At 39.8% G+C, this 15,836-nt stretch overlaps 1 protein-coding gene across 1 annotated transcript in view; it reads left to right on the top strand.

Moving 5' to 3' along the window:
* The window catches only part of EMC2 (ER membrane protein complex subunit 2), a 32,816-nt gene that overhangs the window by 2,598 nt on the left and 14,382 nt on the right, over positions 1-15,836 (top strand). Inside the window, exons 2-5 of the mRNA XM_084749525.1 lie at positions 4,657-4,770; positions 5,987-6,051; positions 6,438-6,523; positions 8,314-8,371. Coding sequence (XP_084605651.1) covers positions 4,657-4,770; positions 5,987-6,051; positions 6,438-6,523; positions 8,314-8,371 — 323 coding nt within the window. The remainder of the gene's footprint in view (positions 1-4,656; positions 4,771-5,986; positions 6,052-6,437; positions 6,524-8,313; positions 8,372-15,836) is intronic.

Here is a 15,836-nt window from a genome sequence, read left to right as displayed (position 1 = left end):
CCTTCCCAGTATTGGGCTTGCAGCCAAGCAGGGCTTTTTATGTAATATGAGAGATTCAACTCAGGTTCTTGTGCTTGCTAAGCAAGGACCCTTACCCAGCTGGAGCTCGTAGGCACCAAGTACCTCCCCTACCCGTGAGCACCTCCCCTCCCCTGTAATTCTTGTAATAGACGCGTATAAAATGAGTGTGCCAGCTATAGCTACACAGAGAAACCCTGACTCAAAACAAAACAGAATGAAACAAAACTTACCAAAAAAAAAAAAAAAAAGATGAGTCTGTATAAAAGACTATAGTAAGCCTAACACTCTTTTAAGATGCTATAAAAGAATAGAATGAAGGTTCATTTTTAATTCATTTGAAAGCATTTGGCAGGTAGAAAATTATTTAGGAATTTGCAGATAGGAAAGAGTTGTAAGGAGAGTAGTCAGATTTCTTGAGAGTATGTGTGTAGCAGGGCTGGGTAGGGTGTCTTGGGCAATGCCTAACATATAATAGATACAAAATGAGAGGCCCAGAGGCACTCAGAGGAAGGGGAAGCAGGCTATGTGGATGAGGAGGAGACCTGATAGGCTGTGGTCATATGCAGAGGAGCTCCCCTTTTGTCAGAAGTCTAGGGCAGGGGAAGAGGGTGAAGGAGGGAGGGTGGGAACGGAAAGATACAATGAGGACATAACAATTAGGATGCAATCTGAATAAATGATAAAACAATATGAAAATATTGTATAGAATTTTGTTTTCGCATTTTTACTTCATCCCTTAAGAAGTTACAGTTTTGAGGTTTCGTGGATGTCACTTCTTCTTCATTTCTAGAAGACACAGGCGCACAGCCGACTTCCTGTTCCCCCTACGCTTCAGCCTCCTTTTCCAGGATGTTCCCTGGGCCTTAGGTGCAGGGGCTGTGTTGTAGATTTATCAACAGTTTGGTTTCTGTGTTTTACTTTCTTTAAGGTGCTAGGAAGACCTTGTGCCAATTCAAATGTTTATATTTTATACATCTGTGTGTTATGCTTGCTATTACACATCATGCCCTCTGAGCTAGATTTTGGCTCGGTCTGTCTATCTGTCTGTCTGTCTCTCCCTCTCCCTCACCCACTCCCTCTCCCCCTCCCTCCCTCCCTCCCCCCTCCTCCTCCTCCTCCTCCTTCTTCTTTCTCTCTCTCTCTCTCTCTCTCTCTCTCTCTCTCTCTCTCTCTCTCTCTCTCTCTCTGTGTGTGTGTGTGTGTGTGTGTGTGTATGATGCCATAAGTTCCTGCCAGGTGTTTTGTCTATTGATTTGTACCTAATTTTTCAAAACCGTTTTCTCTCACTACACCTTGAACTCTGATTGGCTGGGCTGATTGGTCAGTGGGTTCTCAGGATCCTCTTGTCTCTGTTTCCATTACTGAGATTGAGATGGTGTTGCCATGTCCAGCTTTTTTCAAGGTTTCTAGGGGTTGGAACTAAGGTGTTTTTCTGAACAATGCACTTTACCAGCTGCGCCATCTCTCTCCCCAGCCCCTTGCTTTTGTTTCTTAACACCATCCTTGGTTCTCTTCCCACTCTTCACACTGTTCTTTTGATGGGTTCTCTGCATCCATCTACTCCCAAATGCCAGAATACACTAGATTGATTTCACATATCACTATTGCATTGTGATACGTAGGTTGGATGAACACGTCTACTGAAGTTTTTATACATTGAAATATACCTACCCGAGCCCTTAAGCCCCATGACAATTTTCATTATCCTGTAGCTGATTCGATCCAAATTTGTGGGACTATAAACAATTTTTAAAAGGTATATGCTGATTCATATAAGTGAATCTCTAAGTAGTATTTCAGAATTCATATTGGGGAAGAGGAAATACAGAGTTAGAGAATGGAGTTTTGGACAAAAGAAACAGAGTAGAAAGCAGGCTGTTTCCTCATTTCTCAAGGTCCAGGTGTCTTATAGCACAATGAGACCTAGTCCTTAGGGAAGGATGAAAAGGACAGTCCCATTTGCAGCCTCTCATATTGACTTTATGCCCAAGGCAGAGACAGTAGTCAATACCATGTACAAGAGAGTGGTGAGTAGCTTACACATATAGTATGTAATAAAATGACTTTGGCTTTGAAGAGCATGCTTTTTTGGGGAACAGCCTAAATGGAAGTATATTCAAGGGAGATTATCCCCCAAATTTTATTTCTACCAACAGATTGTATCTTATTTTACTTACAGTTAAGGTAACCTAAATTTTTGTAGTATTTTACACTTGCTAGAAAGTTCTATGTAAATTACTTGATATTAGGAGCCCTAAACTCAGACCACATAAATGGGGGCAACATATGTGTGAAGTTGGATGAGAGTCTATAGTAATGCCTATGAGGAGCTCTCAAGTGCATGACCTTTTAATAGAAATGAAAATCAGCTTAGAAGCAGCACAAAAGTCCCAAATCACAGCAATGTCCAAACGTGTGCGCTCTCGGTTTTGCTGTATTTAACTTTCATGAGAGACCTATAAAGCTTGTAATCCTGTGCGTTTAACAACCAAAGTGGTAGACGTGTTAAATGGTAAGTCCCAAGTCACCACGGCTAGGTTAATGAGGCACGGCTGATTTAATACTAGTCCCCTGACTGGAGCTCATGCTCTTTCTTCTTCTTAGTGCCTTCAGCCAGGCGTCAGCATATTTTTTCCAGTCAAGAACCAGATAGTAAATGTTAGCAGCTTTGTGTATTATTTGGCTTGTGTTGGCTTTTCTTGTAACATTGCAGCATAGAAGGAGGGGGAAAAAAGTAAGTTCTAATAAAATTTTGCTTGCAAAGCAATTGGCATCAAATTTTAACCAGGAGGTGGTAATTTCTTGACTCAAGTTTAAGCTCTCTGATAGAAATGCAAAGTGAAGAGCAAGCCTGAGATGCTGTATTAGAACAGAATAGTGTTTGCAGTTGTCACTGAATGTGGACTGACCTAGGGAGAAGCTTCAAACTCTGCTGACTGGCCATAAGAGAATGAGCAGTCTGCAACAAATCTGAGCTGCTAAGGGCTGAAATATTAGCAGTAACCATTGTTTTATAAGTTCATATTATGCCAGGTCCTGCTTTCAACACAGACAATTAATTAAGAATGCTCCCTACAATAGCTAAATTACACAAGTATTATTTTCATCTTCACTTGGTAGATGAGACCACTGAAGTGCGAAAGAAAGTGTGTTATGTACTCAGCTGACAGTTGGCTGTACCTTACCTATGACAGGTACACTGCAGTAAATGTCTTAACCATGAATTGTTCCCATACTGTTCTGGAAGGTAGGAAGTGGGGAGGTCAGTCCTGACAGACCCAGTGTCTAGTGGGGATTGCTAGTGGTCAAAAGCTGAGAAAAAACAGAGCCTCTTTGGTTTGGTTTGGTTTGGTTTTTTGAGACAGGGTTTCTCTGTTTAGCCTTGGCTGTCCTGGACTTGCTTTGTAGACTGGGCTGGCCTCTAACAGCGTTCCACCTGCCTCTGCCTCCTGAGTGCTGGGATTAAAGCGCTGGGATTAAGCCACTACCTGGCTAACAGCATCTTAGGTCTTGTGAGGGCACTGATTACTTCACACGGGTCCATCACCACTTAGGATTTGTATTTGTATTTAGTTTGTATTTAGCCTGTAATATTATGTAAAAGGAACCAGATTAGATATGCTTTTAAAATACTTTGTTGTTTTTGTTTTATAGTCAGTTATTAGTACTCCAGAATGGGCTTTTTTTGGAGGGAGGGCGGGGTCAGTGGTTCTGATGAAGGCGTTCTGCCTCTCAACTCCTGGGGGAAGGACAACCGTATGTATATATAGACAAGACATAAGGGACTGAATTTATTTTTCTTCTTAAAAAGTCAGGAGCCTTCATCTGTTTTAAAGAACCCACCTTGATAAGTGGTACTCCTGCCAAGTCACTGCTGTGCTAATGATATCGATCCATTCCTTAGGACAGAGCCTCGGGATCTAATAAGCACTTAGAGGTTCCACCACAATCTGCTTGTATTAGGAATCGCATTTCCAGCCCACGAGCTTTGGGAGACTTTTAAACCACAGCAGAGTTCTTTAGCCCAGTTTCCTATTGAATTGTAATTTGCAAAGCTGTTCTGTGTTATCAATGCAGCTAACATTGCAGCTGATTTTACTGACATTATTCGTATTGTCTCCTAAGTTCAACCAAAGATTTCTTTGTTGCAGTTCTTTTCTTGTTTACTTTCTTGCATGGCAATGTATTATTTAGGAAATTTGGGGTGAATACCCCTTAGTTGATGATAGCCGCATATAATACTCTAATTATAAAAATTATTGAAAAAATTTACATCTGTAAGTTACAAAAATATGTTGAATATTTTGAGATGTTTACATATAATTGTATTGTATTATGTGCTTTAAAAAAAAAAAAAGAAAATATCTCTGCCTTTTATCAAACCCTTGAAAGTAGTCTCTATTTCCCCTGACCCACTAAGACCTACAGTTTCCCAAGGTGATACAGGGCCTGTGTAGCAAACCCATGGCGTGGTGTTCTTTACATTTAAAGATGGTTGCCATATCACAGATTTGCCTACAAGTTAAATTCGTTTCCTTATATAAGTGGTTGATTTCCTTTAGCTAATATTTTGACATCTACCATATGTTCATATATGTGTATATATAAGGAACTTGAATATTATATTTTTTTCAGAAATGCGAGATAAAATGAGAAAATGGAGAGAAGAAAACTCCAGAAATAGTGAACAAATTATGGAAGTTGGAGAAGAATTAATTAATGATTATGCTTCTAAGCTTGGGGATGACAGTAAGTTTTCATTTGTTATGTGTAGGCTCAGCATGTCTTATTTAGGACTGTTCATTTTTTAAGTGAGTCTTCAGTAACTTTTTACCTATTACTTACATCACTTCTTTGTTTCAGGAGATGTAATGAATGGTACTTTAGCTTGGGGAGGATTTGTTCGTAGTAGCTATATCAGTTACTTTTCTATTGCTGTGATACAGCAACGTAGCTGTGACAGCTAATAGAAGGAAGAGTCAGTGCTGTCTAGTTTTATGTCAGCCTAACACAGGTGAGAGTCTTAATGGAAGAAGGATGTCAGTTGAGAAAATTCCTCCACCAGATTGTCCTGTGGGCAAGCCCCTGGTGCTTTTTTTTTTTTTTTTTTTTTTTTGGTCTGATGATGTGTAAAGGGGGCCCAGTTCACTGCGGGTGGGGCCACCTCTGTGCTGATGGTCATGGGTTGTAGAAGGCAGGCTGAGGGACCCAATAAGCAGCACTCCTCCATTGCTCTGCATTGGTTCCTGCTTCCATGTATCTATGTTGAGTGCCTGCTCTGACTTTCCTGAAAGATGAATTTCAAGCTGTAAATGGAACTAAACCCTTTCTTCCTTAGATTGCCTTTGGTCATGGTGCTTTATCCCAGCAGCAGAAACTCCAGCTAAGACAGTTTATTTGGATTTGTGCTTCCAGGAGGTGAGAGTCCATAGTGCAGGCAGGAGCAGGAAACTGAAGACTCACCTCTTGAGCCAACATCATGAAGCAAAGGCTTTGAAACCTCAAATCCTCCTCCCAAAGATACACTTCTCCAGCAAGGCCCTATCTCTTACAGCTCCCCAAACAACTGGGAGCCAAGGCTTCAAGTGCCGGGGACTGTGGAGGACAATCTTACACAAACCACCACAGTAGTGAAGCCATTGCACAGGCATTGTTTTTTAAAGGCTCACCAAGCTGGTACATGTTTAGCCAGTGTAGGATTCCGAATGGCATTTTAGTCTCGTCAAAATGTATTTCATAGAGAACTTTAGAATTTAGTATGTGTTAAATATTTATTGATTTTTATTTCAGAAGGTTTTATGTTGCTGAAGACATGTAAAGATGCATTCGTATGTTTAGAAGTAATATTGCTAATTTCTGTAATAAATATGTTCTTTAAAATATTTGAAAGTGGAACAATTTATTAATTTCTGCTTGGGAAATTTCTATATTGAATTCAGTTTTTACCCCCATCTCATGTATCTAGTTTGGATCATATATGAGCAGGTGATGATTGCAGCCCTAGACTATGGTCGAGATGACTTGGCATTGGTAAGTATTTAGTTATATTTTATCCTATATTTAATTTGCTTTATTTATGGATTAGATATTAGTAAGTAGTTAAAGGTTACTATACGGCGTGTGCTAAATGCTTTCTGTAACAAGTTTTGAATGCTTCTTTAAGTACAAGGCTAGGGTTGTAATTCAGTGGTAGAATGCTTGGCTAGCTTGTAGAAGGTTATGGGTTCCCTCTCTATCATCATGAACACAAAGAAAAACAACAAAATACTGTACCAATGAAGTAATAAATGAAACCACATTCTTTGAGGCACAAATAAATCATTTGTGAAATATAATTATAATTGTTCATTTTTGTTGTTTTCTGTTTGTTTTTGATTTTTTGTTTGTTGGTTTGTTTTAACACATCATGTTTTCAGTTCTGTCTTCAGGAGTTAAGAAGGCAGTTCCCTGGTAGTCACAGAGTTAAGCGGTTAACAGGCATGCGGTTTGAAGCAATGGAAAGGTAAACATATCTAGTGAACAATGTATTTTCGCTTGAACATGGTGCACACAGAAGCTCTGTGCCCAGTACACTGTTGATGCAGAAGGCTTTGTGTTCCTGACCTGTGTCTAATGTCAGAGTGCTTCTCAAGACAGAACCCACCCATTCTTCTAGGAGTACTGTTTGACATGGCGTGTGACCCACTTGCTGCTTCTGGCTAGTGAAGATAGGTCATGCTTTACCAGAAGAGCTGACCTTAGGTCTCAGTTACGGCATTTTCTAGGTTTTTTTTGTTTTGTTGGCTTTCCAAGACAGGGTCTCTCTGTGTAGCCTTGGCTGTCCTGGACTCACTTTGTAGACCAGGCTGGCCTCAAACTCAGAGAGATCCGCCTGCCTCTGCCTCCCAGGTGCTGGGATTAAAGGTGTGTGCCACCACCACCTGGTGCATTTTCTAGTTTTTGACTTGACAGGTAAATATTAAGGCTTTTCAGCTTTATTCCTCTTATTATCAACGTCCTAGGGTTTGACGGACACGTACTCATCATAGTAATGGAAGGCATGACCATCATTTAGACCAAGAGTTTTTAACCTTTTAGAAAAATAACTCTGTTTTGAGAAACACATTTAGCCCAGGAATCGAGAGGAGAGATGGTTCATTTTAATTGACGCACAAGTGGGGACCCATTTGGGCCTGTGTTGAGATATCAGAAGCACATTTGCGGGGAAGTCCAGAAGAATTAAGAGATCATTGTGGCTAGAGTGTAAGGTGAGATGGAGTTTTTGACAAGGATTGATGTAGAGATCACAGGCAGTTGATGGTTATATGCCACTAATATGCTCTATTAATGGGTATCTACTGAAGATATGAAAAAGCCACTTTAGGTTATTTAAGGAAAGTGACAGCCTTTGAATTTATCTGTAAAAACCTTCTATGCCACTGATTAGTTTTGATCTACATGCACTACTTTTGTAAACTATAGCAGAACATAGAGGATGGGAAAATGAGTTCAGAGATAGAAAATGGACTTCCAGTAACATTTTGGAAGTAAAAGGAGAAGATAAAAATGACTTGGTTTTCTGCCTTTTATGCTGTTGTCTTTAATCTAAGAAAACAAAACAAAAATAAATACGAGGTTTTGGTGGGGAAATTGAGTTTGGTATATCATCACGGATATCAAACTGAATAAGGAGCAATTTGAATATAGATTCTTGAGAGATGTGTTGGTGGGGCCAAACTGGAGACAGCTTCCCTTTAGACTGGTCAGCTTGAGTTGGTAGGACAGTGTCATCGAAGTGACAGACAATGAGAATGCCAGCCAGTGCCCGTACCTGTGTGCTCAGGGGTGTGCGGGGGTTCTTGCTGTTTGACTGTCCTAGCTTTTCCTGATCATTAGGAACATAGAAATATGTGCTGCTCCATTTGTTTATATCTTTCCTCTGCTTTGCACCTTGTCTACTTTCCCCACAGAGCCTTCAGTTTCTCTCATCCACTGTATTCATGTGTTCACTGCTGCAGTTTATGACTTTATTGCCACAATCTCAAAACTCAAAAACAAAACAAAAACCCCAATTCATTATTTTAGCCTTGTTTTCTAGGTTTTGCCTTTGTATGTAGATGAAATTAATGGCTTTTGTAGAATGTGATTTTATTTTCTTAAAAAATAGACTAAGTATTTTTATATACTGTCAAATGAAAATAGGACAACTTGCATAGCAATTACGAATGAAGTAAAACCCTGTTTCAAATTTGCTGTATTTATGGCATTTTAATTTGAGGTGATAGTTCTTGATATATCTTTCTTTTTAAATAGATATGATGATGCTACACAACTATATGATCGAATTTTGCAGGAAGACCCAACTAACACTGTAAGTTTGTATATTGTCTGGGACGAGACATAACTTGATTTCTATACTGTTTTTTTTTTTGTTGTTGTTGTTGTTTTGTTTTTTGAGACAGGGTTTCTCTGTGTAGCCTTGGCTGTCCTGGACTCACTTTGTAGACCAGGCTGGCCTCGAACTCACAGCGATCTTCCTGCCTCTGCCTCTTGAGTGCTGGGATTAAAGGCATGCGCCACCACGCCCGGCAATTTCTATACTGTTATGAAGCTTAGGAAGTACCAGGTTATTTAGTGTGTAGAGATGTTTTTAGTCATCCTAGTTAACAGTGAGCGGCCTTCTCAATGATTGTTACCTGGGATTAGTGCACCTGTTCCAGTTTGGCTTTGCCTTCATCCTGTTTACTACTTGAATTAAAAGTAAATGCAAATGTAAATGATTATTTGTTTTAAAATTCTCCAATTGTCTTTTTAAAACAAAAACAAAACTGTGGTAATGCTTAACTTATGATGTAGACGCCATAGCTTGTCTTAGTCTTTCTCTAAATGGATAATTACAGGGGAGTTGTAGCTAATAGTCATCTTTATGCCTTTCTGTATTTGCATGTACACATGTGACACCAAAAGGAAATACTTTTAGAATTAAAAAAAGTGTTTCAAAAACTGCTTTATTTTGTGGGTATGGTTGTTTTGCCCACATGTAAATGTATGCAGCTTGTGTTCAGTGCCTGTGGAAGCCAGAAGAGAATATTATATTCCTTGGGACTAGAGTTACAGATGGTTGTGAGCCACCATGTGGTGCTGGGAATTGAGCCTGAGTCCTCTGGAAGAACAGCCAATACTGTTAATGGCTAAGATGTGTCTCTAGACCCTACTTTTGGGATTTTAAACAAGTATCAATTTTTTATTTTATAAAAGGAAAAACATTACAATACTTGATATGTATAAGGTATATTTCTAGTGTTATCCTAGGGAAATTTCTTGTAGAAACTTGTAAGGAGTTTTGCTTTGCTTTTTGTTTATTATTTGTTTGTTGTTATTATAGGCATTTGAATGGAAATATTTCATTACTGTGTGATAGTTATGAGAATATAGGAAGCCGAGGGAAACATTCAGATTATGACAAGCCTATCGCTTATAAAAAACAAGAATAATATCCATTTGTCTGGATACTATTAATATTCAGAGATTAAAAAATTGTTTTTAAATAATTTTTAATCTTAACTTCTTAATAACTTACTTGCTTTAGAAAAAGTTACCTTTAAAAGTTACCACTTAGGGCTATAGAGAATCTCAGAGAATCTCAGCGGTTAAGAGCACTGGTTGCTCTTCCAGAGAACTCAGGTTCAATTCCAAGCACCACATAGTGGCTCACAACCATCTGTAAATCCAGTCTCAGGGGATCTGATGCCCTCTTCTGGCTTCGCAGGCACCAGAGATGCACATGATACACAGACCTGTGTGACTCGCAGACAAAACACCCATACACATAAAATAAACTATAAAGTACCACTTTCCTATTGCTCCAGTATTTATATGAGCACTTAGTTACTTATATATGAGTACTTAGCCATATATCGAAAAAAGTAAACTTAGGTTCAGGAATTTCTGAGTTTCCTATGCTTTTCACACATAAATTAATATGAGTAGCTAATAATTTGTTTGCTTCGATTCAAACATTTTACTTCTGCTTTGGTTTAAGTGGGGACATATTTAATAAATTACTTCCCTTAAAGGCAAGAACCGAGGGTGCAATGTAGTGGTGGAGTGCTTTTCGGGTCCTGGTTTTCATCTCCAAGACCACATGTAAGAAAGAGTTGGTAGTTTATTATTTAGTATGACTTTATCTTTGTCTTGCTTTTCATATTTTATGGAGTTTTGTGTTTTTTAAGACTGACTAAAGAGAAATCCACTTTATTTCTTTTGGCGTATGGGTGAGGTGACAGCAAGTAGGTCCCATTAGTTAGACATGTTGAATGTGATGACTGGATTCAGGTTTCTCAAATATATTTTTCCTGCCTATGAAATCTTATCAGCTCTACCCAGTGCTTCCTTTCTTCCACAGCTGTCTCTTGAGTATTTCTCATGAGCCACTGAGCTGTTTTGTGATTCAGCTATAAACCCAGCTCTGCTCTTTTACCCGTAGGAAGCAGGATACTAGGAGGATGTAAAGCCAACGTGTCTGCTACAAGACTTCACCGTAGTATTGAACAGTTGGGTTACTGTGGTGAAAGTATCACTGTTTCTTTTTATAAAGCAAATTTGAGCTATAGCCTCAAAGATGAAAGTCCTGCATTGTCTAAAAGTGATCGTCTGACCCTTTTGTCTTCTACTTCTCCATTTAATGAAGAAATGGATCCATGTGTCCAGTTTTAAAGATGCTCCTTCTCACTCACGCACATTCCTTATTCCTGCAGAAACACTGAGTGTTTGTGCTCGGTGCCAGGCAGAAGGGTGCATTACATAGTGTAGCCTTGTCTTGTTTTTCAGACTTCATTATGTGACAAACATCTTTTGGACCATGAAATCGGTTTATTAAATTTTGATTCTTTTGTGACTTTCTATATGAGTTTGGACCCTCAGAGTCAGTAAAGGGTGAATGTAGCTTAAGTGAAACAAAGGCAGTGAGTTGGAGAAAGATATTAAATCCCAAGTGAATGGTGGTGCAAGGTTTCACATTATAAAGTACAAGGCTCCTTAGGGATGGAAGAATATGATAATTAGAATGAAGTTTTCGTACTTTTGAGAAAATGATGAAAAGGAATGCTTTCTTTTTATCTAATTTAAAAAATTTTTGCAATATATAGTTTTAAAAATTTGGATACTCAAATTAAAAACTATAAACAGGAAAATGATACATGGGAAAAAAATAAGTCGTGCTCCTGAGCTTAAGTCCTCCTTCCTTTAGGCATACTCTGTTACTCTGGTGTGCTTCTGGAGAAATGCTTGATTTTTTTTTTTTCAGTGCATAGACAAGATACATACAGGTATATGTCTCTCTGAGTCTCTCTGAGTCTCTCTGAGTCTCTCTGAGTCTCTCTCTCTCTCCCTCCCTCTCTCTCTCTCTCTCTCTCTCTCTCTCTCTCTCTCTCTGTGTGTGTGTGTGGTAAATACTTTAAGTTTTATTTTGTAACTAGCTAGAAGTGTCTCTGTGCCTTTGTGAGGATACTTTGAGATCACTCTTTCTTGTGGCAGGGGAACTTGCATCTCCTCTCCCTTTGCTAAGCAACTCTTCTTTCCTTTTTGGATCCTGAAATTTAGACTGGGGAATTAAAGATTGTGTTTTACTGGGTGGGATATGGTAATTCTTTAATCTATTTCTAGAGTTATTTCTCTGTAAGTAATCTATTTTATTTATTTATTCATTCATTCATTCATTCACTTTACATCCCAATCATAGCCCCCTCCCTCCTCTCCTCCCAGGGGAGCCCCCCTCCAACCAACCCACCTCAGCACATCAGGTCTCAACAGGACTGAGCACATCCTCTTCCCCTGTGGCCTGATAAGGCAGGGGAAGTGATCAAAAAGCAGGCAAAAGAGTCAGAGTCAGCCCTCGCTCCTCTTACTAAGGGACCCACATGAAACCTGAGCTGCCTGTTAGCTACATCTGTATAGGGGTCCTAAGTCTAGTCCATGTGTGGTACTTGGTTGATGTTTCAGTCTCTGCAAGCCTTCTGGGCGCTGGTTACTTGGCTCTGTTGGTCTTCTTGTAGAGCTCCTGTCACCTCCAGGCCCTGCTGTTCTTTCCCCACTTTTCCACAAGATTCCTTATGCTTTGTCCAATATGTGGCTGTGAATCTCAGCATCTGCTTGGATCCGCTACTGGGTGGAGCCTCTCAGAGGACAGCTGTTCTAGGTTCATGTCTGCAAGCATAGCAGGATATTGTTAATAGTGTCAGGGGTTGACTCTCCATATGTCTTAGGTTGAGCCAAGCATTGGTAGGACATTCTCTCAATCTCTGCTCTGTCTTTATCCCTGCCCATCTTGACAGGAAGACAGAGGGTCTGCAGAGAGAAGAGAAACCCTGGGTGGGGCATTGCTGTGACTAGCTGGAGACCTACAACAGGAGAGGCTCCTGGGGTGATATGGGGTGACTCTAGCTGAGACTCCTAGAAGCTGGGGCCATGGAGACTGAAGAGGACACCCTCTTACCAGACAGGACTCCTAGTGGAGGGAGGGGAGCACCCACCCACCCACAAAAACTTCAACCCAAATTTTACCTTGCCTACATCTATTTTGAAAAGATGTCTCCTGTCTCTAGTCTTTCCACAAAACTTGCTACTTAGCCTAATTATGTGTAAGTTTTTAGGAGATACGTAACTAATTTGTTGAAGATTTATTCATGATCTTAAAATGTAAAGCAGTGTGAGTGTGTGTGTCTGTTGTTTGTTTGTATTAGGCAGGGTCTCTGTGTAACTGTTAGAGTTACCATTGCTGTGATGAAACACCGTGACTAAAAGTAACTTGGGAAGCAAGTATTTGGCTTACACTTTCTTGTTACTATTGATCATTGAAGGGAGTCAGGATAGGACTCAAGTAAAGGAGGAACCTAGAGGCAGGCGGTGATGCAGAGCTCATGAAGGACTGCTACCTACTGTCCTGATCCTCGTGACTCCTTCAGCCTTTTTTCTTGTAGAACGTAGGGCCACCAGCCCTGGAGTGGTCCCACCCGCCGTCAGCTGGGCCCTCCTCATCAATCACTAACTAAGAAACTGCCCTATAGGCTTGCCTACAGCCAGATCTTATGGGGCACTTTCTCACCTGAGGCTCTCTCCTCTCTGATGACTCTTGCTTGTGTCAAGTTGGCACAGAACTAGCCAGTACAGTAACACAGGCTGACCTAGAGGTCACTTTGTATCCCATGGGTGCCCGTGGACATTCAATCTTCCTGAATCAGCCTCCCATGTTTAGGGAATGCAGACATGTAAAACTGTATCTATACATAGCTTCTATGTAGTGTGAATTGGAAAAATCTTACAGGAACAATTCTGTTCAAATTTTATTCATTTCCAAGTCTGGCTTTCTGGTGTCCATTTCCCCCTTTACTGTTTCTATAAAAATTAGAATATCCTGTATGTGCTATTGATGATGCCAAAGTATGTATATTATATTTGCTAAACAGAGTTAGCCCAGAAGAGTCAATTCTCTGAACCAGGTTTTGAACCTTATTTATTTGTTTGTTTGTTTTAGAAGAAAATAGAATCAGGTATAGGTGTTGTTGGGCAGTTTATTCTTTTATAAGCACTAAATAGTTTGTGATGTGTTGTTTTTTTTTAATAGAGTAGTTTCAATTGTTGCACATAGTTTCAGAACTATTTCTATATTTTATAATGTATCCAGATTGTTAATTCAGAATATTGATTTAGATTAAGGGATAAATTATTAGAATTAGTGCAGGCTGAAATTATAATCTTTTGTTAAAAGTTCATTTTTAATTTTTAAGTGAAATTCAGTCTCTCTCCCTTCTCCCTCTCTCCCCCCCACCCCCCGTGTTTGTATGTGTGAGTGTGTGTGTGTGTGTGTGTGTGTGTGTACTTAACTGCAGGAATCTGCAGAGGCCAGAGGCATCAGATCACTGTAGCAGCAGTTACATGTGACTGTGAGCCCCCAGATGTGGATGCTGGAAACTTAACTCAATTCCTCTTGAAAAGCAGCTATTACACTTAAGTACTGAGCCCTCATTCCAGCCGCTAAGATTCTAACCTCTGTGAAGACAAAAACTGAGGTGCTGGAATTGACTGAAAGAAAGTGTTACTTATTTAATGTGTTTTGGCTTTGTTAATTCTGATGTAAGGCATATATATGTAGAAGAATAGTTTATGTTATATTTTCTGCTCTATCACCAACTTAGAGTAAAGCCACAACTTTCTGCCAGACAAAGGTGTGATAAGTGAACTCAGATGACAGGAGGATGGATAATAGAGTTGACGAGGCCAAGGATGACGAAATGTAGTGTTTTAGAATATTTACTGTGAGTCCTCATGGAGCTGATCACGTGTGTCATCTGATAATTGTTACTGTTATCCCACAATTTGGTCGCACATAACTATAATTATGAGAGAACCAGATCATGGAGAAGAAACCTAGCCAGTGTCATCGTGCAGTTAGCAAGTCACAGACTCTGGGAGTTGGATCAAATAAGCTGTGCAGTGAATAGAGTTTAGATTCCATTTTATCCTCCATACAAAATTTCATTCTGCAGATGTCGTTCAGCTAGACTGTAGTTGCTTCTCCAGAGTGCACAGGAAGGTAAACAACTTGCTTCTGTTCCTCTGTGTCCCTGAACATAGTTTGTAGTGAATTTTCTACTAGTGAAGTCATGATAGAAAAAATAAAACTTTTTTTTTTCACCTACATTTTTATATGTTCTGAGTAACCGTCAAAGGGCAAGGGAAACCTTTTTTGAACCATATCCTGGTTGCTTGGTAGTTATTCAAAACCACGGCATCTTTGTGGCTCTCTGAAGATATATTGCTTGACTCTGAGTTAGAGTTTGTGAACTGTAATGGATGGCTGAGTGGTAAGTGTCCAGAGAAGAAGAAACTGCAGGAAAGCAGCGGGCGAGTGCACAGGAGCCTGCAGCCTTGCTGCTGTGTAAGCTGAGACTGGCATTTGTTTATATAAAGTGAAGAGACTTAATTATCACTGCCCATTTTTTCAGATTCTTTCCCGTTGTAAAATGTGTAAGGCAGCTGCTTTCTGTCTTCCCTGCGTATCTGCAGCCTCTCAGTGTCCAGCCCTGGTCAGTGTGAATGAGCACCCTGACTTGTGGGCTTCAGTTACTGTCCTTAGTACAATTAGCTGAATATTTTCCATATGATACAGTGTATACTCTCTACTTAAAACTTAAAGCAAATGACAGGGTTTTTAGTAATAGAAATTTAAATCCAGATATTCAAATCACTCAAGATATATAACACATTTTAAGACTTCAATTGACTCTTGCCAAGATTTATCCAAATAAAAATTTTACAAAAATTCAGAGTATTGTTATATATTACTGGATTAAAAAAAATGGTATGAACAAGAAGTACAAAATGACAGTTGATGGACATTTTAGATTAATATTTAGTCTGCTTGAGTACTCCTCTACTGACTGCCCTAAACCTTCCTTTCGGTTCTCTGCCTGGCAGTGGATCATTTCCTCCCTGATGTCACTAATCAGTGCAAAACTGAGTGCTTCCTGGAGTGCTGCAGCCGTGCCCCCTTCTTCTGTGCTCTCCTGTGCAGGACTGCACCTCATGTGCTCTACCACGTTTGGTCTTCCCAGAAATTTAGCTTCTTCCCTTGAACTCAAGCATTCCTCTGGTCTCACTCTGGTTTTTCCATTTATACTCAGCAGCCTTAAAAATTTCTCTCAAGATAGGCAGGAGAATAAATGTAGCACTCGCCTGCCTGTTCTACTCCTCAGGGATCAGGGCTTTATCACCTGACCCCTTCTGCTCTTCAAACATACTTAGTCAATGTAGTTAGTCAGTCCAGGTCTTTAGTTGTT

This window comes from Acomys minous (genome assembly GCF_964271855.1).
Source record: "Acomys minous genome assembly, chromosome: 12".
Taxonomy (NCBI): domain Eukaryota; kingdom Metazoa; phylum Chordata; class Mammalia; order Rodentia; family Muridae; genus Acomys; species Acomys minous.
This window is presented reverse-complemented; position numbering and strand designations above follow the sequence as displayed.